Source organism: Sciurus vulgaris, assembly GCF_902686455.1.
Source record: "Sciurus vulgaris genome assembly, chromosome: 1".
In the NCBI taxonomy this organism is placed as follows: domain Eukaryota; kingdom Metazoa; phylum Chordata; class Mammalia; order Rodentia; family Sciuridae; genus Sciurus; species Sciurus vulgaris.
Window position 1 is genome coordinate 108,231,921 of NC_136461.1, and position 26,891 is coordinate 108,258,811.

Genomic DNA, 26,891 nt, shown 5'->3' on the forward strand with positions numbered 1-26,891 from the left:
CACCTTACCACTGATATTTAGAGATGGGAATCCAACACATGGGGACTTGGTCCCTTGGATGCACATGGAAGTGTATTTAATCAGGAAAAAGTAAAATTAGCAATCCCTTGGTCATTGTTATCCAGGAGGCCTAAAGTGAAAATAGAAGAGTGGACTGAGTCTGACTGATGCTAGACCAAGCTCAGAATTCATTCTGCCTAAACTTAGATCAGGAGCCCCAGAATGACCTCCCCCTCTTGGGATAAACTCCTGGAACAACAGAGAGTACATCTAGGACTCTGGGCACCAAGCAGGACACCCATTTGGGGAAAGACAGTACCAACAATCTATGGAAACCAGAGGGTTTGGATTGAAGAAATAGATTTATTTACTTTCATGAAATGGATGGAGACAGTAACAACATTAGGAGCCGAGTGTTTGGCTTTCCACTGAGTGGAAGAGCATGTTTGGGTTGATGCAGGATGCACAACTCCCGGTGAGACCATTGCAGATGGCTCTTCCTGAGGCAGAGTAACACTAGGTTGTTTCCAGGGGAACAGATGGCCTTGGGAAATATAAAGAGTCACTGTACAATGACTTTCATGTTGGGGACAGGACTTGCCACATCCCACATAAATGCTGACTGGAGTGGCTTACATGAAGCAGCTTTATTGCTACATATGTATGTGTGGGACTAGATTCAATTTGACTAGGATATTTATCCATTCATTAAGCTCATCACCCCTGTCATAGGAGGTGCTTTGGTTAATGGGGGCACTTCAATTGGTTATGCAACTCTTCCTCTGCCAAAGCATTTCAAATTCATTGCCTCTGCTTCGCCTTATGTCTTACAGATGCCAATATAAACAAGAAGCTAATTAAAAAGAAAGTAGTGAAAAATGGAGGTAGAATTATAAGAGTCATTCTGGGGAAGGTGAACGTATTAAAAAGATTTTTGAGAATTAAGATGGATGTGGACATTGTTAAAGTAAAACTCTTGAAGCAACGGGATGTCTGGAATATTCCATACAAATGCTAGACAGAAGAAGAAGGAACCAGATCCTGGGCATGTCCCACAGCTACCAGCATCAGAACAAACCATGGGTTGGGCCGTGCCTGCCCTCCAGAGCTAAGACCATTGTATGGACTTCGGGGAAGGAAAGTGCTGTGACCTCCACTGACCATAGATTAGCAGAATGATGTTTGCAGGGGAGGATTGGGGACAGGAGGATAATCTGTAAGAAGTACTTCTTGAGTGTTCTGGGTGAAAAACATCTCCCAATGACCCTTTGGTAGTCATCTATTGACCTTTTGAATCTAGGGTTTCAACATGTGCTTAAGACTATGAAGCAGTTCTTTGTTTATTTTCTCTTAAGGTCTTATCTCAATGACTTTACAAAATCTTTTCTTCTCTTTCATTCTTTGGCCTAGTACTGAATGTAGAACGTCGCAGAATTTGGGGTCTTATGATAAACTTCACAGCAGCTATCATGCTTTGCATAGGTGATACACAGAACTAAGATATAAGCAGATATATTGCAAATGTCACCAGATAATCTGGGTTCTGTTAATCTCAAGAATGATTATCTGGCTGTTATCTTTTTTTATTTATTTATATATTGGTATGAGGGTTTGAACCCAGGACCACCTTAACACTGAGCCACATCACCAGACCTTTTTACTTTTTATTTTGAGACAGGATCTCATTAAGTTGCTGAGGCTGGCCTCGAACTTGTGATCCTTTTGCATCAACCTTCTCAGTAGCTGGGATTATAGGTGTATGACAGTGTGTGGTTGGCAGGGATCATGTTAACCACTTATGTGGAGATCGATTTAAAATTTTATGGTACTGGCCAAAAAGGTGCATATGGAGTCTTTGAAAAAATTGGAAAGGAGAGTAAAAGTAAGTAACCCAAAAATAACTGCCACAGGAGCTGCCCTGATACAACTTCAAGTGAATCTTTTCCTCTCTTTCACTTGATTGGGTTATGGGGATGGAATCTGATGATGAGAAGGCTTTCTTAACCAATAGTGTAAAACCAAAAGCATGGAACCACATCCTTACTGAAATATTAAAGGCACATGCTAAACAGGGATTGATCAGATTACTTCACCCACAGAATATAGTGTAACCTCTACTGTGCATGTAGGGACACATTCTCTGTGCAGGATCACCAAGTGGCACATACATTAGAACTGATGATAAAGACCTCTGAGCACATCCAAGTGAATACTGAGGGTTGGTACTGAGTACATTTTACTGGAATGGAATTCACTTTCTTGATACTGCCAATAAAATACAAAAGCAATTAAGGAAAAATTCCCCAAAGGATAATGATATTCATTATTTTAATAGCAGAGTAGGGTATTGAGAATATGTGTGCCATAGAAAACTGTGGGCACATGAAAATATGCTGATGCATGGAAGAATTTTAAAGAGACATCTGAGAAGAATTACATCAAATATTTTGAAAGAATAATCTCTGGCCATAATTATTAAAAATTATGGTGAGTTTTGTTGAGAATAGAAATAGAGTTCCTGGAACATGTCCTTGCAGAAGTACTTTTTGAACTCAGGTAGCCATGGCATTCCTGTAAGGTGTGCTTCTGGCAGAGACTTTTGTCATGGTTTGAGGTAATTTTTAATAAAAACCATTTCTTCATGACTCCCAGCTTTCTTGATAGTTTGTGAGGGTTGACTACATTGAGCCCATTTTTCTTCTGACCATGTACACATTTCTTTTCCACTGTCAAATATTAATTCAAACACCCTCTTGAAGAATTTATTTTAAAAAAATCCTGGAACCTGAAATACCACAATGTCTTCAGAGACATCAGGGATACACTCTGCTAGCAGAATACTGCCCAAGAAGACTTGCTTAAATTGGAAATGGTTTACACAGGATCATGCTACTGAACAGAGGCAGGGAGGAGGTAATATCAAGCACACGACCAATTCCCTAGGATTGGAATTATGTAAAGAGCTGCTGGAATCTGTCAACACTTGAATCAAGACCTAGAAAGAGCTCTCAAATGACCAATGGAGAGCCATAGGGTTTGTGGGTGGCAGGTCCAAGATGAAATGACAACATCAGGTTTCATGGAAGCACCTCTGATTGAAGAATATTAAAAAGCCAGCTGGTTTGGCTGAACTGCATATATAACACTCAAAGAGTGACAGAAGTCCCTGTGTCTGGGCATTTACTGAATGAAGGGAAGAGGCCAAGGTCATGCTCACATGTTCAGGCAAGAGGCCAGAGGAAACGGTGCTTTGAAAGGCTGGCCATGTGGGGAGCAGTCCTGTGGATATCAGGAGTGCCTTCAAGTGGAACATGATGTCCATCAGGAAAACCCCTTCCAGGTAGGACAGTGTGTTAGAACTGGCACCCCTTGTCCCCATGTGACCAATGAATATGACCATTTAGGTGCACAAAATGAGTGGATATGGTACTGCAGAAGTAGACAGGGCTCCATCAGGACATGTTCTTCTCCTAACCTTTCAGGATCATCATGCTAATAGGAATTTCTCTGTCTTCCTGGAAAAGGGATAGAGGCAGCAGGTGGCTAAAGAATCCATGGAGGGAAAGTCCTGAACATGCTGGCCAATGAGACTGATGCTGGTAGGCCTGGGGGACACACATGGGCCTGACAGGCTTAGATGCTGACTCAGCACTGAGCTTTGTTTACCCAGTGCCAGGGACAAATGTTCAGAGGTCTACTGAGCAGAGCAGTACCACCTGCTCAAGCTTAATCAAATGTAAGTTCTGCAGACCAAGGAACTCTCTGAAATACCCATGCTGGCCAGCAGTAGGCAGAGAGCTGTCTCCTGAGTCATAGTTTTTAGAAGAGTAAAAGTGGCAACTGAAACACTGGTTGTATTAAGTGGGGGAGATAAAGGCCTGCAGGGCTGCCACTTACCCCTTCTCAAGTCTGTGCTCACACTCAGCAGCAGTGAGGCTGAAGGAGTATCCCCACTTGATTGTGCTCTGTATTCCTGATGGATCTGTTGGGGGCAGAGGGAAAGGATGGTGGTTAGACTCTGCAACTCCTGCATGGTGATATGAAAACCACATAAATATGCATCTATTTGTACTAAGTGTGTGTGCATACATATACTCAAATATACATATACACACATACTTACATATATATACTCATTTATATTAATAATTTCATTCCCATCTCAACTTTTGGTATTCTTTAAAGGTCAGATAATTTCAATTGCTGAATCAAGACTAAAAAGGGAAATCTCCATGTTTTTTCCATGTAGTAAACACAGTAATTCTCCAACAAACAAAAGAATAAAACAAGAGAAAACTACAGACATTTTTACTTGTGAACGATGAAGAATAATCTTAAATAAATTATTAATAAACAACATAAACTTTTTTCTACAAACACACTTGAAGAAGACACATTTAATATGAATGTAAATCTCCTTGAAGTATTTTTAGTCACATGAATATGCAGATACTACCCAGGTTGAGAATTCAAACATAACAATATTCTTATGAATCACTCATATATTTTCTTATTGGTTCATTTTTAGATATACAGGATGGTAGATTTCATTTTGACAGTGTGGTTTCATCTTACTCTGGTTAGAATTGTAACTATGAAGAATACAAGTAACACTAAGTGTTGGCTAGGATGTGGATCAAAGTGTTCACTCATACACTGTTGATGGAACTTCAAGTTGTCCCAACCGCTCTGGAAGAATATATGAAGATTCCTCAAAAAATTAGGAGTGAAAATCATTTGACCAGTTCTCCTACTTCTCAATATGTATATGAAAGATTTAAAATCAGCATACTACATGGACACAGACACATCAATGTTTATAGCTGCTTATTTCACAATAGCTAAGTTATGGAGCCTATCTAGGTTCCCCTCAACATATGAATGGATAAAGAAATTGTGGTAGATATACACAATGAAGTATTACTCAGCCATACAGAAGAATGAATTTAGGACATTTGTCAGTAAATGCATGGAACTGAGAACAGCATGCTGACTGAAAGGAGCCAATCCCCCCAAAACAAAGGTCAAATTATTACTCTCTTATGTAGAAGCTAAATAACAACAATGGAGAGGTGAAGAGTAGAAGTCCAGTGAATTACAAATAGGGAATTTAAGGGTAGGGATGGGAATGTGCTCAAAGAAAACAATGAAATGAATGAGATATAACTTTCCTATGTACATACATGAATACACCACAGTGAATCTCACCATAGTGTACATGTACTGGACTGGGGGTCCTAACTAGTATAAGATATATTCCATGTTTGTATAATTACATCAACATGGGTTTGTCCATTAGTGCCCCATAAATACTTTTGAAATTATAGCCCATATATTGTAGGGTTTGCTATGGTTCCAGGCTCTTGTATCTGCCCGTTGCAGGACACAGGAGGTCACGAGAGCTCTTCATTCCAGAGGAATCCAGCCCCATACTCTGTAGGTAGAAATGCTGAGGAATCCAAAGAGACTGGCCTTACTGGGCTACCCATCTAATCGGTTTGCTCTCACTCGCCTTCTGTCTGTCCAATCATATTTGACATAATGATCCATGCTTGAATCATGTTTACCCAATGAATTCTCCAAGACATTCCAAAAGGACAGGGTTCAGAGAGCTTCCAGAGACTGTAGATGTGAAGATGCATGGAGTGTGGTATGTCTAGCATGGATAAGGAGGCTCCATGCACTTTCCCCCACACCACACCCTGTCCATTTCTTTCTCTGTATTCTCTGTAATCTCCTTTATGATAACCACCTAATGCTAGCAAATATCAATCTGAGTTCTATGAGTTGATAAATCACTTTAATGAAACCTTAACAGGAGGGACTTGTCAGAACCAGAAGTTTGGTCAGCTGGTGACCTCTACATACTTGATTCCCTGCCTCCTGTTTGGGAGAAAGTCCCACATATTTTGTGATGGAGAAATGATGTGTGTAGTGAGAGAACGGTGGGAGAAATGAGTCAGAGTGGGTTTTCTCTTACATCATCTTCAAGGGCATTGTTTCGCTTTTAATTTTGATTCATTGTACACTAATAAGGTAAAACTTTCATTTCTTCAATTGATGAATGGATAAAGAAACTGTGGTATATATATACAATGGGATATTACTCACCTATAAAGAATAATAAAATTATGGCATTTGCAGGCAAAAGGATGAAATTGGAGAATATCATGTTAAGTGAGATAAGCCAATCTCAAAAATCCAAAAGACGAATGATCTCACTGATAAGTGGATGATGACACATAATAGGGGTGGGAGGGGGGCAAGCATGGAGGAAGGAGGGACTCTATAGAGGGAAAAGAGAGGTGGGGGGGAAGGAAAAAATAACGGAACGAGTCAAACATCATTGCTCTATATAAATGTATGAATATGCAAATGGTATGCTGTTACTCCATGTACAAACAGAAACAACATGTATCCCATTTGTTACAAATAAAATAAATTTAAAATAAAAAATAAATAAATAAAATAAAATAAAATATTTCTCTATAGTAAAAAAAAAAACTTTCATTTCTCTGGTTGCACAGAGTCACACTAATTGTGTAATCATACATGTACAAAGAGTAATGATGTTTGTCTCATTCTATTATTTTTCCTTCCCTCTGCCCCTACCCCACCCCTTATTTTCCACTATACAATCCATCATTCCTCCATTCTTTCCCCCCACTTGTAAATTACCTTCATATGCTTATCAGAGAAATCATTTGACCTTTGCTTTTTGGCATTGGCTTAGCTCACTTAGCATGATATTGTGCAACTCCATTCATTTACCTGCAAATGCCATAATATTATTCTTCTTTATGGTTGAGTAATATTCCATTGTGTATATATACCACAGTTTCTTTTTTTTTTTTTTTTTTTTTTTATTGTAAACAAATGGGATACATGTTGTTTCTCTGTTTGTACATGGCGTAAAGGCATACCATTTGTGTAATCATAAATTTACATAGAGCAATGTTGTTGATTCATTCTGTTATTTTTTTCCCCTTCCCCCCACCCCTCCCACCCCTCTTTACCCGCTATACAGTAGTTCCTTCCTCCATACTTGCCCCCCTCCCTAACCCTAACTCTAACCCTTCCCTCCCCCCCATTATGTGTCAACCTCCACTTATAGCGATATCATTCGTCCTTTGGCTTTTTTGAGATTGGCTTATCTCACTTAGCTGATATCTCCATTTCATCCATTTGCTGCAAATGTCATAATTTTATCATTCTTTATGGCTGAGTAATATTCCATAGTATATATTGGAGGGCATCTAGGTTGGTTCCAAAATCTAACTATTGTGAATTGAGCAGTTATAAACATTGATGTAGCTGTGTCACTGTAGAATGCGGATTTGAAGTCCTAGGAGTGGGATAGCTGGGTCAAATGGTGGTTCCATTCCAAGTTTTCTAAGGAATCACCATACTGCTTTCCACAGTGACTATACAATTTGCATCCCCACCAGCAATATATGAGTGTACCTTTGCCAAAACCTATTGCTGCTTGCATTCTTGATAATAGACATTCTAATTGTGGTGAGATGAAATCTTAGGGTAGTTTTGATTTGCATTTCTCTTATTACTAGAGATGTTGAACATTTTTTCATATATCTGTTGATTACTTGCAAATCTTCTGTGAAGTGTCTGCTCATTTCCTTAGACCATTTATTAATTGGGTCAATGGTATTCTTGGTGTAAAGTTTTTTGCATTCTTTATAAATTCTGGAGATTAGTGCTCTATCTGAGGTGTGTGTGGTAGAGATTTTTCCCACTCTAGGCTCTCTCTTCACATTGTTGATGTTCCTTGCTGAGAAAAAGCTTTTTAGTTTGAATATTCCATTTATTGATTCCTGCTTTTACTTCTTGTGTTTTAGGAGTATGTTAGGTATTCTGGTCCTATGTGACATGATGAAGGTTTGGACCTACTTTTTCTTCTATTAGGTGCAGGATCTCGGTCTAATTTCTTTGTCCTTTCTCCATTTGAATTAAAATTTTGTGCAGGGTGAGAGATAGCTGTTTAGTTTCATTGTTGCAATGGATTTCTAGTTTTCCCAGCACCATTTGAAGAGGCTATGTTTTTTCCATTTTGTATTTTTGGCACCTTTTTCTAGTATGAGAAAACTGTATTTCTGTGTCCTCTATTCTGTACCATTGGTCTACCTGTCTATATTGCTGCCAATACCAGGCTGGTTTTTTTTTGTTTGTTTGTTTGTTTGTTTGTTTGTTTACTGTTGCTCTGTAGTATAGTTGATGTTCTGGTATTGTGATACCTCTTGCTTCACTCTTCCTGATAAGGATTGTTTTAGCTGTTCTGGGTATCTAATTCTTCCAAATGAATTTTATGATTGCTTTCTCTATTTATACGAGGTACATCATTGGAATTTTAATTGGAATTGCATTTAATTTGTATAGAGCTTTTGGTAATATGACCATTTTGACAATATGAATATGTTGGATGAGATGTCAATGAGGTAGGAGGTGAGAATATAGAGGTATGAGTACATAGGAAATGTGAAAGAGGAATCTGAAGAAGTTGGAAGTTAGCAGGATGAAAGTTAGAAAGAGACTCCAGAAAAACAGGTGAGAGGATATAGAGAGTAAAAAAATTAAAATAGAATAAAAGAGAGAAAGAAAAAAATTTAATGCAAAAATAAAAATATACAACAAAATTATAATGTACTAATCAGATATCACAGTCCTCAGTAGTCTGATGCATGAAAAGTTCTTGGTTTTAAAAATGTTGGAGATGTGAGAGCAAGAAAGAAAGAGAAAAAAATCCTGAAGGAGAATTGAACATTTTTTTCTCTTAGAGTTCAATATCTTCTCTGCTTCTCTTCTCATCTGATCAGTGGGGTTGTTTGGAGTTGCTCAAGCTGGTAATGTTTGCTAGGGTAGGAGGATTAGTCTTGGAGGCAGAACTCCTGGAGGCAGGGTACAGCAATTACCTGTCCCCATGGGAAGATTACACCCCAGGAATCTCCTTTGGAGCCCACTTGTGTGACATGGGAGCCTGGTATTAGCCCCTAACATCACCTGTGGATCCCACAATTTCTGGTTTCTAATTTATTCTTTAAACTGTACCTCTCCTGCAGTCCCTTTCAACATCCCAACAGGAAACTCTCACTCTGGAGGTCCTGAAGGCTGAGTACCGGAACCTGTGCACCTGTCATGGAGAGCTGTTCTGTTTCAGGCAGATCTGGACAAGTCATTGAGAGATTCCGGCCAGCGTAGCTGCGAGAGCTGGGCCAGGTTGGTGGCTGGAGGGTGGGTTCAGATGTTGTAGGTACCTTGACAATGGGCTTCCAGGCCCCAGCCAATGTCCCAAGATGGTAGTTGCACTAACTAAAGATGGTGATGGTGGCAGAAAAAGTAAACCAAGATGACTGCAAAGGCATCCCAAGATCGAGGAGACCGCTTTCAGAGATGGGGGAGAAAGGGTGGAACGTGCAGTGGCGCTGAACAGCCTGTTTGGAGATGCAGTGCTGTGGCCTGTCATGCCATGGTGGGTGGCTGCCTCCAGGCCCTGTCCAGTGAACCCGGGTGGAGATTGACCATGTCAAGGAGGCTATGGCAGAGGTTGCAGTATTCCAAGATGGAGGCAGACCAGAGAGCCCCACGTTGGTAGATGAAGAGCCAGATGCACAGCAGACGAGGGTCCTTCATCGCACTCCATGGCAGGCAGGGGCCCCAAGTTTTTCTTTGTTTCTTTTATTTCCTATATTTTCAATCCAACTCATTGCTCCATTTGCAGAACAGTTCAACAGTCACAAAGGTTTGTGATACCATGACACTGCTGGGCAGGAAAAGGGCTTGTGAAGATACAAAGCAGAAACTAGCTCTAATTACTAAAATAAAATAAGATGTTTTTCCCTGCTTCCTCTTGTCTATGTCTTGATCACTTCTTCCTGAGGAATTCCTGATGCAAGTTTCCACAAGGTGGACAGAGACTAGCTAAGGAACAACTGGAACAAAATCCAGTCTAGTTGATCAATACCCTTCTTTAAAATTGGTAATCATTAATTTACATTACATTTTACATTAATTAATTTATGTGCTTCAGGAAGTCATAATGTTTCCTTTTTTAAGACAGCATCTCACCACAATGTCCAGGCTGTCCAAACTGTCCATTACCATGTCTAACCCTCTACAGTAGCTGGGATTATAGGGGTACATTACTGTGACTAGCAGCAATATAGTTACAGATTAGATTTGAGAATATTCTCTCAAACACACACCGGGCTGAACTTTTCCCCCGAGAACACAAACATCGATAAGAAATGAAGAAAAAGGTCTTTGTAAATCAATGATAGTGTTGTAATACCAACATACTTTCAATTATCAAAAGCCAACTGTCAAAGAGAGGATGAGCAATGCACACACAGCAAGAGTTCAAGGTTGTTAGACTTCAGGCACAGGGCACAACATATATAGCCCCAGACCTGCTGTGGAGAATGAGGAGACCAGCACCGAGGCTCTTTCGGCTGCCCTTTACACTATAACAGGTAAGACCTTTCCACGTTCCTTCAACAACTCTTCATGTAGGGATGTCAGTGGGGCAGGGGGAGCTAAGGTGAAGGTGGCATTTTCACCATAATAGATTGGAGCAAACAAAACTGTTATTATATGATGTATTTTTTGCCGTGGTTCAGGGCCAGTTTTTCTCTCATGTCCCTCTATAAGGCAGAGCATAATGAGTCATAAAATTCTCTTCATTCTTCTGGGGTCCTGTCCTATACCCTCAAGGAAGGAATGCCGAAGAAGAGCCGCAGAAAGATCTTGCTGAGTTTCTCCCTCAGTCTGTCAGCATTGCCTCAGTCCCTTTCTGTCCAATCATATTGCCACATGGTTTTCCAAATGCCTACCTGTGCAATCAAGTACCCTTCATGAAGCAGAAGGACAAGGTTCAGATGGCTTCAGGATGGATGAATACACGGAGTTTCTGAGAGGGTGGCTATGTCCTTCCCAAATACTTTGCCTTGTACATCTCTACATCTGTATCCATTGTTGTCATATTGTATAGAGTAAACTGGTGAAGGATTTTGCGGATACTCAACCGAAAATTGAGCACCTCAACATACTGGTCATCTACACATATTGGAACATAAAAAGGAGCAAGTGCCCAAACATGTCTCCCCCTCATATCTCCTTGCTGCTTAATGTCTGGAAACCCAGGGAAGAAGAAACTATCTCTGGTTCTTCACTGAGATTAATGAAATCTCAGGAATTTATTAATGAATAAATTCATATCACGGGAAGATTCATGCCCATCAACACTTCTACCCAGACTTCTCCTATTCCATAGTCCTCTATTTAAGTTCCATGGAGAATGATTGTTCAATAGTGGGGCCAAGTAAACTTTGTCCCAAGCACAAGGATTTTTACTGAAAAGTATTAGCTAGTGAAACCAAAATTGTTTACATACCCCATTTTGTACCTCCCTTGTAGTTTATCAGCTTCTGAATAATATGGAGTAGTGAGAAATTGCACACATCTGATATACACCCATGCAGAGAATTTCCCTCTCCCAGAATGAATGTATGCTATGCTTTTCTATTTCATCTTCATTACTTTATTCCAAGGAAGATTCAGAAATGAGATGGGAAATTTCCCCTCCTCTTCCACGAGAAAATACAGATGTTTCTCTGTCAACCTGAAACTTCCACCTGTCTTCTAAAGGTTGGAGGGCATTCTTAGGGAGTGAAGTGAGATTTGCTAGTATAGTTCAGCCTCACAAAAAATTAGGTGGAAAGCCAATGATAAAATTGTGGAGTTATGTAGAGACTTCTGTCCCGAGTGTCCACTTGATCACCCATTCCCTGGAAGAGCAGCTGTGCTTTCAGGCATTTATTGAGGATAAAAGTTACTACTGGAATTGGAAAGTGGAAATAACACATAGAAAGTTGTTCCCCTGGGTGAACACGGAAATGCATTTAATCAGGAAAAAGTAAAATTTCAATCCCTGGGTCATTGTTATCCAGGATGCCTAAAGCAAAAACAGAAGAGAGGGCTGAATCTGACTGATACTAGACCAAGCTCAGAATTCAGTAGGCCTGAACATAGACCACCAGCCTAAAAATGACCCCTGGGAAACACTGCTGGACTATCAAAGAGTACCTCTAGGACTCTGGGCACCAAGCAGGACACTCTTCTGGGAAGGACAGTACCAACAATCTATGGAAACCAGAGGATTTGGTTTGAAGAAACAGTTTCATTTACTCTCCTCTAATGGACTGTGACAGTAACATCCTTAGGAGCAGTGTGTTTGTTTTAGATGCTACAGAATGAAAGCATGTTTGGGTTGCTGCACGATACACATCTCCAGATGGCTGTTCCTGATGCAGAGCCACATTAGAGTATTCCCAAGGGAACAGCTGGCCTGGGGAACTATAAAAAGCCACTGTACATTCACCTTCATGCTGAGAACAGGACTTGGCAAATACCATATAAATGCCAACTGGAGCAGCCCACATGAAGCAGTTTTAATGCCTCCTATGCACATGTGGGACTAGATTCAATATGACTGGGATATTCACCTGTTCATTTATCCCATCACCCATGTCATGGTAGATGCTCTGGTTAATGCAAACCATTCTGCATAGACACCCTGTGTAACTCTACCTCTGGGAAAACGTGTCAAATTGATTGTGTCAATTTCCCTTTATAGGTCCTACATATGCCAACATAAACAAGAGGCTAAAAAAGAAGAAAGTAGTGAAAAATGGAGGTAGACTTATAAGATTCATACCAGGGAAGGTGGAAATTTTTTAAAGATTTTTGAGACTTAATATGGATGTAGAAATTGTAAAAGGAAAACTCTTGAGGCCAAAGGAAGTCTGAAATAAAAGGGCTTTATTGAGCCATTCCATACAAATGCTAGGCAAGAGAAGAAGGAACCAGGTCCTAGGCAGGTCCCACAGCTAACAGCGTCAGAACAAATTATGGATTGGGCCATGTCTGCCGCTCCAGAGTATTGTATAAACTTTGGGAAAGGAAAATCCTATGACCTCCACTGGCCATAGATTAGCAAGGACAATGCTTACAGGGGAGCGTTTTGGATAGGAGAATAATCTTAAGAAGTACTTGTTTCTTGAGTGTTCTGGGTGGAATGCAGCTCCCAATGACCCCTTGGTAGTAAGCCTCCTGTCCCTTTGAGTCAAGGTTTTCAGGTTCTGGAGCAGTTTCTAGTATGTGTGGTCCTAATATTATCTGTATAACATATTTTCTTCTCAATTTTGTGGCCTCGTACTAAATTTATGATGTCTCAGATTATTTTTCTCTTATGGAAAACATTGGTGGGGGTGAAAGCTATTGTTGTAGTTTGATTTTGCATCACTGTGAAAAAAATGTACTTGACAAGAACATCTTAGAAGAGGAAACTTCTATTTCAGGTACACAGTTTCACAGTTCTGTCCATAGTTGGTCAATCATTGCTGTGGGGCCAGAAGCATATCACGGGTAAAAAACCCAGCAGGGGAAAACTGTGCAGTCATGTTTGGGTCAAGAAGTAGAGAGAAAGAAAGAGAAGGGGCCACAGGGCAGATATGCCTCTCCAGTGCAAGTCCGCAGTGACCCACCTCTTCTAGCCACATGCTAACTTAGTCCATTCAAACAATGATAGAAAGATTATGTTACAGTTCTTATAATTTAATCGTTTTACCTCTGAACTCTTTAGGAGACACCTCACATCCAAACCAGAACAGCAAGAGAACATAAATGGAGAGTCAGATGGGTGCAGTGGTGCATGCATGCAATTCCAGGAACTCAGGAGGCTGCGTCAGGAGGACAGCAAGGCAGAGAGCAGATGTGAATGCAGAGAATCACTGTAGATGATCAGATAAGTGTTTTAAGGAATCAGTACTGCAGAGTTGAGCTGAGGAGCAAGGGTCAGGATGGTAGGCAGTTTCAAATGTCAATTTTTGTGTCAGTTTGATTTGGACTATGAATCTCATCAGGGGCAGGAGAACCCATGCAGAGTTGAAGCATGGGACTTGGCAGTCAGAAGCTCATTACTGTCACAATTTTCCTTGCAAAGGCTCAAGAAGCATGACAAGGTGACAGGGTCAGTGTACTGCCACATCCAGTCTTGTGTTGCTCCTTTCATGGGACTTAGATAAGCAGGGTTACATAAGGTGAGATTACTAAGTTCCTGTGTCTGGTGTTACTGATATGATTTCATATACCCAAGTGTCCAGGTATTCCTAATTTAATTTGATATAATTTAATTTGATAAATAATTAATCAATTTGTTCCTTATGTTTGTGCTAGGCAAATGGTGGTTGTCTGTTTGTACAAATAGTCTGTAGTGTCTTTTTAGCTTAGCATTTTTACCCAAAACACAGTTTCCCATGACAAACTACTGCTTTACAAAATGGAGCATCTCAGGGCTAGGCACAGTTTGAAAGCTACTATGCTATACATCATGGAGTAACTCAGTGCTTGGCACACCCTGCTGTCCACAAATACATCACTGTTCAAATGTGGATGACAGAGTCCCTCTGCTGGTAACTCAATAAGCAAGGGTTCCTTACAAGTTGGCTACATGTATCCCAGTTGGAAGAAATTTTAAAAGTCATAATGTCAATTTTACAATGAGAAAACTGATCTGGAATTTCTCAGTCATAGAAATCAACATGAAGATTGTCCAAATGGCCAGGATTATATAGCCAAACAACTGCTGTATACAAAAAGTCTTTTGTACAAGAGAGGGCAAAATGGTCTGGAGTAGGAAAAGAGAAATTCCTGGGACTAAAATATAAAATGTAAACATATAAGGGCTGACATGTTTGAACAGGCTTTTGGTAAAGCTGTGTCTCTTGACCTAAATATTTGATGGGAAGAGATGTACTATGTCAACTGAGGGAACACTCTCCTGTGAAGCATTATAGAATGAATACCTGATGATAAAGTCCAGAGGGAGGTTATAGGAGAAAAAGTGAGGGCCAATGAAATGACGAGAAAGGTTTAGAGAAGAATTGTTATTTTTCAAAAGAATTTGTTAGAAACTAACATCCAGGCTGCTCTACACTGAATATCCAATATTCCATAGATGAAAGTTGATAGGAAGAAATTAGTCTCATTCAAGGTCTATTATCATCAGAAGGTGGAGGTGGTGTGGACCTTGAAATTCTATCACTTAAGGGAGCAAATGGCTTTTAAAAGGAAGGAAAGGAAATACAATGAGAAAATGGGCATTGAGTGTTTCTTCTAGTGGGGTCTTAGTCATGCAGTGTAATTCCATATTTTTTTCCTCTACTGGAACCTAACAATCAGCCTTGACTCTCTGTGGCTAATTCCTATATTTTGAGGAGCTTTGTTTTATTTCATTTTGTATGGTGTGGTACTAGTGATTGAACGAAGAAGCATTCTACTGAGTTATCACCCCAGCCCCCAACACTCTTTTATTTGATTTCAAGACAGGGTCTCACTAAGTTGCCCAGGCTGGCCTCTGACTTCTGATACACCTGCCTCAACTTCTTGAATCACTAACCTACAGGCATACCCCACCATGCCTGCCTAGAGCCTCTATTTTCTCAGCACATACATATTACTTCTTAGCAAGTTAAACCTCACACCAACCTTCAGATTTTGTGTTAAATGATACACAGGACTAAAAACTAAGTAGAAGTATCCAGATATTCTGGATTCTGTAACTCTAAAGAAAGAATGTCTGGCCATTAAGATATTCATGATTTATGTGGGGCTCTCCTTAAAATTTACAATGCTGGGCAAAAGGGGCACATGTAATCCTTGTGATTGGGTTGGGGAGGGGAAAAAATCTTTATCAAGAACACTCCCCATAGGAACTGCTCTGATTCACCATCATGTGATCCTTGCATCTATTTCACCTGGCCTGATTGTATTATGGGAGTGGACACGGTCTGATTGGGCAATGGTTCTCTTTACCAATACTATAAAACAGAAGGCATGTAACCATATCCCTATTGCAATCTTAATAGCACATGCTAAATGAGCACCAATAAGATTACCTCAACACACAAAATGTAAACTAATCTCTGATGTGTGGATAGGGACACATTTTTGTATAGCAGTCCTATGTGGAATGTTAACTGGAGTTTATAACTAAGGCCTCAAAGTGCAGCCCAGTGACTTGAGAGGTTTGGGACTAATTTTCACTGGAATTGAGTTTACTATCTTGCTACTATCAATCAAAATACAAAATTAATCACAGAGTTTCTTCCATAGTAATATTAATTTTTGTAATAACAGCAGTACAATGGGAATACAGGTGTCAAAGTAAACTGTGGACAGATTGAAAGATGTTGAAGCAAGGAGAGGTTCTTAAAGACAAAACTGAAAAGATAACCTCAAATATTTTGAAATAATAATCCCTGGCCACAATAAATAAAATTGGGGTGAGGATAGTTGGAAATGGAAATAAAGTTGCTGGAAGATGACCTTATAGAAGTACTTTTCCCCCGTATTTTTGTTGGTGCATCATAATTATATATAATGGTGGGATTTGTTATTAGATATTCATACACATGCATGATACAACAATATACTTTGGTGAATATCATTCCTCAGCATTCCCCTTTCCTTCTCCTCCCTCCCTGTGGTCTCTTTCCTCTACTCTACTGATCTCCTTTCAATTATCACAAGACCTCAACACATCTTTCTTTTCCTTTTTCCTCTCTGGTTTCCACATATGAGAGAAACTATGCAACCCTTTGCTTTTTGAATTTGGTGTTCTTTGATTAACACAATGTTCTCAAGTATCTTCCATTTTCCTGAAAATGATGTCATTTCTTTCTTCATTTTGACTGAATAAAACTTCATTGTGTATATATACCACATTTTGTTTAACCATTCATTCATTGATGGACACCTAGGTGGGTTCCATAGTTTGGCTATTGTGAATTGTGCTGCTAGAAACATAGGAATGCATACATTGCTATGCATCCAAAAACATAGATATGCGTATGCTGCTGACTTTAATTCTTTGGGATAAATGCTGAAGAGTGGTTTAGCTGGGTCATATGGTGGTTACATTCCTAGTATTCTGAGGAATCTCCACACTGATTTCCATAGTGGTTGTACTAATTTACAATCCTACCACCAATGTAAAAGAGTTCCTTTTTCTCCACATCTACTCCAGTATTTATTATTGTTTGTATTCTTGATGGCTGCCATTCTAACTGGCCTTTTTTATTTTTTTAAGGAGTGTCTATTTAGTTCATTTCTCCACTTATTAATTCAGTTGTAATTTTTTAGGATTTTTAAATATATTCTGGATATTAATCCTCTGTCAGAGAAACAGATAGCAAATATTTTCTCTCATTCTGTAGGTTCTTTCTTCACATTCTTAATTATTTTCATTGCTCTGTAGAATTTGATGCCACCCATTTTTAATTCCTGAACTTTAGGAGTTCAGTTGAAAGAGTTGCTGTCTAAGCCTCTATGCTGGAATACTGACCATACATTTGCTTTGAGGGGTTGCATAGTTTCTGGTCTAACTCCTAAGTCTTTGATCCATTTTGAGTTGACTTACATGCAGAAGAAATCTAATTTCATCTTATACATATGAAAGATATACTCATACATTCTTCTATATATTCTAGATTTCCCAGCATCATTTGTTACAAAGAATATCTTTTCTCCAACATTTATTTTTGGCAACTTTATCAAGTATCAGATAGCTTTAAGTATGTGTGTTAGACTTCTCTTCTATTCCATTAGCCTTCTTGTCTATTTCAATGTCCCTACCATACTGTATTTGCTACTGTAGCTGTGTAGTATTATTTGAGATTGGGTATTCTGATGCCTCCTGCATCACTATTCTTGCTCAGAATTGCTGTGGCTATTCTGGGTCTTTATTCTTCCAAATAAATTTAAGGACTGTTTTTCCTAGTTTTGTGAAAAAGGTCATTGGTAATCTGATGGGAATTGCATAGAACCTGTATATTACTTTCATTTGTATGGTGATTTTTATAATATTAATTCTGTTTAACCAATAACATGGGATCCTTTTCATCTTCTAAGTTCTTCAGTTTAGTTTTATAGTGTTGTATAATTTTCTTTGTAGTTTCTTTCACCTCCTTAGTTACAGTAATTCCCAAGTATTTTTTCTTTGAGATTATTCTGAAAGAAGGGTTTTCCTGATTTCTTTCTCATGTGAATTACTATTGGAGTAGAGGAATGCTTCTAGATTTCTGAGTGTTGATCTTGTATCCTGCTACATCACTGAATTCATTTATCAGCTCTAGAAATCCCCTGGTGGGGTTTTGTGGGTCTTCTAGATACAGGATCATGTAATCATCAAACAGATAGTTTGACTTCTTATTCTATTTGTATCCCTTTAATTTCCTTCTCTTGCCTGATTGCTCTAGCTAGAGTTTTAAGAACTATATCAAATAGAAGAAATGAGTGTGGACAACCTTGTGTCATTGCTGATTTTACAGGAAATTTTTTCAGTTTTTCTCTGTTCAGTATGATGTGGTTTTGGAGTTTGTATATATAGCCTTTATAATGTTGAGGTAAGTTCTTCCTTTTCCTACTATATCCAGCATTTTTAACATGAATGGGTGCTAGATTTGATTAAAGTTCTTTTCTGCATCTGTCAAGAACCATCACAAGATTCATGTTCTTAATTTTATTTTGCTTGTGAACTACATTTATTGATTTGCATATTTGAATCAACCTTGTATCTGCTGGGATGAAACCCACTTGATTATGGTGTATTAAATTTTTTATGTGTTTTCTAATGCAGTTTGCCAATATGTTATTAAGAATTTTTGAATCTATGTTCATCAGGAATATTTGTCTGTATTTTTTTTTATTTTTACAGAATGTATATTGATTCATTGTACACAAATAGGGTACAATTTTCATCTCTGTGGTGTACACAATATAGATTCACAACATTCATGTAATCATACGTGTACATAGCATAATGATGTCTTAGTCCACTATCTTACCTTTGACCAGCACCTCTTGCCCCATTTCCCTCTGTACAATCCAAAGTTCCCTTTATTTTCTTACCCCACCTCCGAAATGTATCATCATCCACTTATCAGAGAAAACATTTGGCCTTTGGTTTTTGGGGATTGGTTCATTTCACTTAGCATAATATTCTCCAACTCCATTGACTTACCCACAAATGCCATAATTTTATAAATCTTTATAGCTGAGTAATATTCCATTGTGTATAAATGCCACAGTTTCTTTATCCATTCATCTATTGAAGGGTATCTAGTTTGGTTCCACAATCTAGCTATTGTAAATTGAGTGGCTATAAACACTGATGTGGCTGCATTACTGTAGTATGCTGATTTTAATTCCTTTCAGTATAAACCAAGGAGTGGGATAACTGAGTCAAATGGCGGGTTCATTCCAAGTTTTCTGAGGAATCTCCATCCTGCTTTCCAGAGTGACTGCACCAATTTGTAACTTCACCAGCAATATTTTTCCCCATATCCATGCCAACACTTATTATTGCTTGTGTTCATGATAATAGTCATTCTAATTGGAGTGAGATGAAATCTTAGGGTGGTTTTGGTTTACATTTCTCTAATTACTAGAGATGATGAGCACTTTTTCATATATTTGTTTATTGCCTGCATATCTTCTTCTCTGAAGTGTCTGCTCAGTTCCTTAGCCCTTTTATTGGTTGGGTTCTTTGTATTTTTGTGTAAAGTTTTTAAAGTTATTTATACATTCTGGAGATTAGTGCTCTGTATAAATTGTGTGTTGGAAAGATTTTTCTCCCACGTGTAGGCTCTCTTCTCACATTATTGTTTCCTTTGCTGAGAAAAAATCTTAGCTTGAATCCATCCAATTTATTGATTCTTGCTTTCATATATTGGGCTCTAAGAGTACTGTTAAGGAAGTCTGGTCCTAAGCCAACATGATGAAGATTCAGGCCTACTTTTTCTTCTATTGGTGAAGGGTCTCATGCCTAATTCCTGAGTCCTTGATCCATTCTGAGTTGAGTTTTGTGCAGGTTTAGAGATAGGGGTTTAATTTCATTTTGCTGCATATGGATTTCCAGTTTTCTCAGCACCATTTGTTGAAGATGCTATCTTTTCTCCATTGTATGTGTTTGGTACCATTGTCTAGTATGAATAACTGTACTCACATGGGTTTGTCTCCGTGTCTTCTATTCTGTACCATTGGTCTACCTGTCTATTTTGTATCAATACCATGCCATTTTTGTTACTATTGCTATTGCTTTGTAGTATAGTTTAAGGTCTGATATTGTGATACCTCATGCTTCACTCTTCCTGCCTAGGATTGCTTTGGCTATTCTGGGTCTCTTATTCTTCCAGATGAATTTCCTGATTGCTTTCTTTATTCCTATGAGGAAAATCATTGGAATTTTAATTGGAATTGCATTAAATCTGTATAGCACCTTTGGAAGTAAGGCCATTTTGACAATATGAATTCTGACTATCTAAGAATATGGGAGATCTTTCCATCTACTAAGGTTTTCTTTAATTTCTTTCTTTAGTGTTGTGTAGTTTTCATTTTAGAGGCCTTTCACCTCTTTTGTTATATTGAGTCCCAAGTTTGTTTGTTTTTTTTTTTTTTTTTTTTAGGCTATTGTGAATGGAGTAGTTTTCCTAATTTCTCTTTCAAATGATTCATCACTTATAAATAAAAATGCATTGGATTTATACATGTTGATTTTATATCCTGCTACTTTGCTGAATTCATTTATTAGTTCTGGAAGTTTTCTGGTGGAGTTTTTGAGATCCTGTAAATATAGAATCATGCCATTGGCAAATAGTGATAGTTTGAGTTCTTATCCTATTCATATTACTTTAATTTCTTTGGTCCGTGTAATTGCTCTAGCTAGTGTTTCAAGGATGATGTTCAATAGAAGTGGTTAAAGAGGGCATACCTATCTTGTTCCTGTTTTTAGAGGGATGATTTCAATTTTTCTCCATTCAGAATGATGTTGGTTGGGGTCTCAGTAGAGATAGCCTTCACAAGGTTGAGGTATGTTCCTATTATCCCTATTTTTCCTAGTGTTTTGAGCATGAAGGGGTGCTGTATTTTATCAAATGCTTTTTCTGCATCTATTGAAATAATAATATGTTTCTGAACTTTAAGTCTATTGATGTAGTGAACTACATTTGTTGATTTACAGATGTTGAACCAACCTTGCATCCCTGGGATGAACCCCACTTGATCCTGATGCACTTTCTTTTTAATATGTTTTTGTATGCGATTTGCCAGAATTACATTAAGGATTTTGTGTATATGCTTGTCAGGGATATTTGTCTGAAGTTTTCTTTCCCTGATATGTCTTTGTCTGGTTTTGTTATCGGGGTGATTGTACCTTCATGAAATGAGTTTGGGAGGGTTCCCTTCTTTTCCATTTCATGGAATACTTTGAGGAGTGTTGGTATAAGTTCCTCTGTGAAAGTCTTCTAGAACTCAGCTGAGAATCCATCTGACTTTTCTTTGTTGGTAGGCTTTTTATGGCTTCTTCTATTTCATTGCTTCAAACTGATTTGTTTAAATTGTATATATCCTCCTGGTTCCATTTGAGAGGATTATATGTCTGTAAAAATTTGTCATGCCTTTGAAGTTTTATATTTGTTTGGAGTATAGATTTTCAAAGTAATTTCTAATTATGTATTTCAGTGGTGTCTGTCATATTTTCCTTTTCATCACAGTTATTTTAATTTGAGTTTTCTCTCTCCTTCACTTTGTTAGTGTGGCTAAGGGTTTATCAATTTTGTTTACTTTTTCAAAGAACCAACTTTTTGTTTTGTCAATTATTTGAATTGTTTCTTTTGTTTCAATTTCATGGATTTCAGCTCTGATTTTAATTATTTCCTGTCTTCTACTACTTTTGGTGTTGTTCTTTTTCTAGGGCTCTGAGATGTAATGTTAGGTCATTTAGTTGTTGAATATTTATTCTTTCTTGAATGCTCCCCTTGCAATGAATTTTCCTCTGAGTACTGCTTTCATAGTATCCCAGATAATTTGATATGTTCTATCGTCATTCTCATTTACCTCTAAGAATTTTTTATCTCCTCCCTGATGTCTTCTGTTATCTATGCTTCATTCAATACCATATTATTTAGTCTCCAGGTTTGGAGTAATTTCTGATTTTTATTTTATCACTGCTTTCTAATTTCATCCTGCTATGATCTGATAGAAAACAAGATAGTATCTCTTTTTTTTGTATTTACTGAGGGCTGCTTTTTGGTATAACATATGGTCTATTTTAGAGAAGAATCCATGTGCTGCTGAGAAGGAAGTGTATTTGCTTACTGACAGACAAAATATTCTATATATGTCTGTTAATTCTAAGTTATTGATTGTGTTTTTGAGTTTTATGGTTTCTTTGTTTAGTTTTTGTTTGGAAGGTCTATCCAGTGGTGATAGAAGTTTGTTAAAGCCACCCTGAATTATTGTGTTATAGTCTATTTGATTCATGGAATTGAGAAGAATTTTTTTGACGTACATGGATGCACTGTTGTTTGGGACATAAATATTTATGATCGCTATGTCTTCCTGACTTATGGTTATCTTAAGCAGTATGAAATGTCCTTCTCTATCCCTTCTGACTAAATTTGACTTAAAGTCCACTGTATTTGATATAAGGATGGACATCCCCACTTTTTTACTGAGTCTGTGTGTGATATGTTTTCCCCAGCCTTTCAACTTTAGTCTGTGTATGTCTTTTTTCTATGAGATAAGTCTCTCGAAGGCAGCATATTGTTGGGTCTTTCTTTTTAATCCATATGCCAGTCTTTGTCTTTTGATTGATGAGTTTAGTCCATTAACATTCAGGGTTATTATTGAGATATGATTTGTATTCCTGGAGATTTTGGCTTATTGTCAAATTTTTTAGCTATACTTGTCAGTTTTTAACTATATTTGCTTTCTCTTTGATTGTTTTGTCCTTTAAGGTAGTTCCTCCCTACACTGATTTACATTGTCATTTTTTATTTCCTCCTCATGGAATATTTTGCTAAGAATGCTCTGTAGTGCAGGCTTTCTATTTGTAAATTCTTTAACTTTTGTTTGTCATGGAAGGATTTTATTTTGACATCAAATCTGAAGGTTAGTTTTGCTGAATATAAGATCCTTGGTTGGCACTCATGTCCTTTCAGAGCTTGAAATATGTTGTTCCAGGCTCCGTTACCTTTTAGGGTCTGGGCTGAGAAATCTGCTAGTATCTGTTTTGGTTTCCCCCTATATGTAATTGATGCTTTTCTCTCACAGCCTTTAAAATTCCTTTAAAATGCCTAAAATGTTAGGCATTTTCATTATAATGTGACTTGGTATTGATCTGTTGTAATTTTGTACATTTAGTGTTCTGTAAGTCTCTTGTATTTGATTTTCCATTTCATTCTTCAGGTTTGGGGAACTCTCTGATATTATTTCATTGAATAGATTATTCATTACTTTGTTTAGTTTCTCAAAGTTAATAATTCTTAACTTTGGTCTTTTCATGATATCCTGTAGTTCTTGGAGATTCTGTTCATGATTTCTTACCATCTTCTCAGTTTGGTCAACTTTATTTTCACAATTAAATATTTTGTCTTTGTTGTCTGAGGTTCTGTCTTCCAAGTTAGCTATTCTGTTGGTGATACTACCTATTGAGTTTTTAATTTGATTTATTGTTTCCTTCATTTCAAGGATGTCTTTGGTTTTTTTTCAGAATCTTTCTTTATTAAAATAACCTTTTGCTTCCCACAGTTGCTCTTTTAACTGTTTATTGGAGTGATCATTCATTTCCTCCATTTGCTCTCTTATCTCATCCTTTGCTTCAAAGTTCATTTTAATTAAATGTATTCTGAACTCTTTTTCTGATATTTCTTCTACCATGCTGTCATTGGATTCTATTAATATAGAACTTTGGTTTGTTTGAAACACTTTCTTCCCTTGTCTTTTCATGTTGTTCATGTATCTTCCCCTCTAGCAGTGCAGACCTGGGGTATTGCATTTTCTCACCATAGATTATAGTGACCCTGCAGATTTCCAGTACCTCACCTTTAAGGGGGAAATCAATTAGCAGCACCTGGTACAGATAATATGCAGTCCCAAATCAAACATCCTCTATGAAGAAATTAACAGTATTGTCATAATAAACAGAGATGATGAGTTCGCTTATTATCTATAATATAATCAATAGATTTGCAATGAGGCCTACAGTTTCTAATGGTGGACAAAGAGGATGGGGGTGTAGGATTTAACTGTTAATGGGATAAGTAAAGAATATATAGAGGTACTGGATCTTAGGAAGAGTGAAAGCAGAATCAAAAGAAGTTGGTTGTTAGCATGAGAAAATGGAGAAAGAGACTCTGAGGAAACAGATAAATGGAAAATAGAGCAAAAAAGTAAAGAAGTAAAAGCTTAAAATTTTGAAAAGAAAAAAAAAATCTACACTACACTATTCAAACCTCCCAGTCTTTAGTAGCCTGATGCATGAGAGGTACCTGAAATTGAGTTTCCAGTCTCCAGCAGGTATCTCAGCAGGACATGCCCCACCTAAGTAGGGTGGTTTCCACTTCCAGGATAATCCAAGATGACTGCACCAGCTTCCAAAAGTGTTGACAAATGGGGAGCCACAGTGCAGGAACTGAGTCCATGCGGGGTGCAGGTGGGCCAGAGGTCCTGAACTATGGAGTACAGTTCTGGTCTATACTTTTCTTTCATTGTTTTGTCTTTGGATTTGTTTATATTGGCTTGATAGAAATATGTAACAGTATTCCCTCCCTTTCAATTTCATGGAATAATATGAGCAAGATTGGTGTTAGTTTTTCTTTAGAAACATGGCAGAACTCAGCTGAAAATCCATCTGGTCTTGGGCTTTTTTTGGTGGAAAGCGTTTACTTGCTATTTCACTTGTATTACTTGGTATTGATCTGTTTCTGTTTTCTATGTCTTCCTTGTTCAGTTTAGACAGATCTCATGCATCTAGAAGTTTGTCAATATCTCCTACATTTTCCAGTTTATAGGAGTATAACTTTTCAAATAGTTTCTAATGATCCTCTGGATTTCAGATGTGTCTGTGATGATAGTTCCTTTTTCATATCTAATTTTGTTGATTTTGGTCTTCTCTCTTTTTCTTTTGGTTAGTTTGGCTATAGTGTTATCAATCATATTTATCTTTTCATGGAACCAATTCTTTGTTGCATTGATCATGTGTACTGTTTATTGATTTTTATTCTGTTTCATTAATTTCAACTCTGATCTTTGTTATTTCCTGTCTTTTGCTTATTTGGGAATTAGTTTGTCCTTCCTTTTCTAAGACCTTGAGATAAGAGCATAAACTTACTTAATTGGGATCTCTCTCTCTCTCTCTATATATATATATATATATTTTTTTTTTACAATTTAAAGTAAACTCTTTTTTGCAAGTAGAAGGGATACACTCTAAATGAACAATAAAATATGAAGTATAGTAAATACATAAAACAGTGGCAAAATCATTTGATCATTAGCAAGTATTACGTACAACATTTTATGTGCTCTACTTTTATACAACTGGCAGCACAGTAGGTTTGTTTACACCAACATCGAAATAAACATGAATAAAGGATTGCTGTGTGACATTACTGTGCATCTTTGTTTTTTAATGTAGATATTCAATACTATAAATTTTTCTCTTCCGCTTTCATACTGTCTTGGAGATTTTGATACTTTGTAACCCTGCTCTCATTTAGTTCTAAGAATTTCTTGATTCTTTACCTCACTTCATCTATGATCCATTCTTCATTTGAAAGATTATTGTTTAATTTTTACATGTTTGTGTGGTTTCTATTATTTTTATTATGGTTGATTTCTAGTTTCATTCCATTATATTCTAATAGGATGTAAATAATTACATCAATAATTTTTATATTTGCTAAGAAGTCTTACCAAATTGTGTCCCAGAGAATGGTTTATTTTGGAAAAAGTTTCCATGAGTTGCTGAAAAAAAGGTAAATTCAGCAGTTTGGGAATGAAATAGTCTGTACAGGATTATTGTATTGGGTCTGTCTGGGATTTCATCTCAGGAAATGTTTTCTTTTGTTGTTTTGTTCATGTATTCAGTGCACTAACATTTGGGGCACATATGTATACTATTGTATCTTCTTGTTGGATTGTTTCCTCTACCATAATTCAATGTCCCTCTTTTGCCTCTTCTGGTTAATTTTTGCTTGAAATATGCTTTGTCAGATATGGGAATAGCTAATTCTGCCTTTTTTCAGACTCCATTTGTGTAGAGTATTTTTTCCATTCTTTTATCTTTAAATTGTGGGATTCTTTGCCTATTTGATGAGTCACTTTCAAATATCATATACTTGGATCCTGTCTTTGATCCATTCTTCTAATCTGTGCCTAAACTGTTGGGGAGTTGAGATCATTTATATTCAATCTTATTATAGGTATGTGTTTGTGACTTTCTGCCATTTTGATTTGTTGGCTATATTTAATTTTGTCTTTATTTTCATTTTTTTGATTACTCTTGGGGAAATCTTTATCAATTTGAAGACTTCAGGATTGTTTTTAAATTTCTCTGTGTGCAGTATATCTTTAAATATTCTTTGAAATGCTGACTTCATGGTCATCAGTTCTTTTAGTTTACATTTGTCATGGAAATTTTTAATTCCTTGTCTATTTTGAAAGAGAGCTTGGCTGCATCTAGTAATCCTCATTGGTGAGTATCTCCATCTAAGCCCTCTTTGATTTTAGGGTCTCTATTAAGAAAACAGAGGTGAGACTTATTATTTGCCTCTAAATGTGACCTCATGTTATTCTCTCACAACTTTTAATGCTCTTATTTTCTAAGTTAGGATTTTGATTATGATGTATCTTGGAGAATTTCTCTTCTGATCTTTATTAGGGGTTCTGTGTGCCTCCTGGATATGGATGTCTATATCATTTCTGATATGGGTAAAGTTTTCTGATGGTATCTCATTTAAAATGTTATTAATGGCATT

At 37.4% G+C, this 26,891-nt stretch overlaps 1 protein-coding gene across 3 annotated transcripts in view; it reads left to right on the forward strand.

Annotated features, from left to right (window-relative positions):
* Positions 1 to 10,367: 10,367 nt before the first annotated feature.
* Positions 10,368 to 26,891, forward strand: part of LOC306663798 (3 beta-hydroxysteroid dehydrogenase/Delta 5-->4-isomerase-like) — a 32,499-nt gene continuing 15,975 nt past the window's right edge. The window contains exon 1 of one of the 3 annotated variants that reach the window (XM_079144373.1): positions 10,368 to 10,484. Coding sequence is in view for 1 of the 3 variants with exons in the window: in XM_079144370.1 (XP_079000496.1) it covers positions 11,617 to 11,658 (42 nt within the window). In the remaining 2 variants the exon portion in view is untranslated. Of the gene's footprint in view, positions 10,485 to 11,224; positions 11,659 to 26,891 lie in introns of those variants that run through there. The other 2 variants (XM_079144372.1, XM_079144370.1) reach the window with 2 other exon arrangements.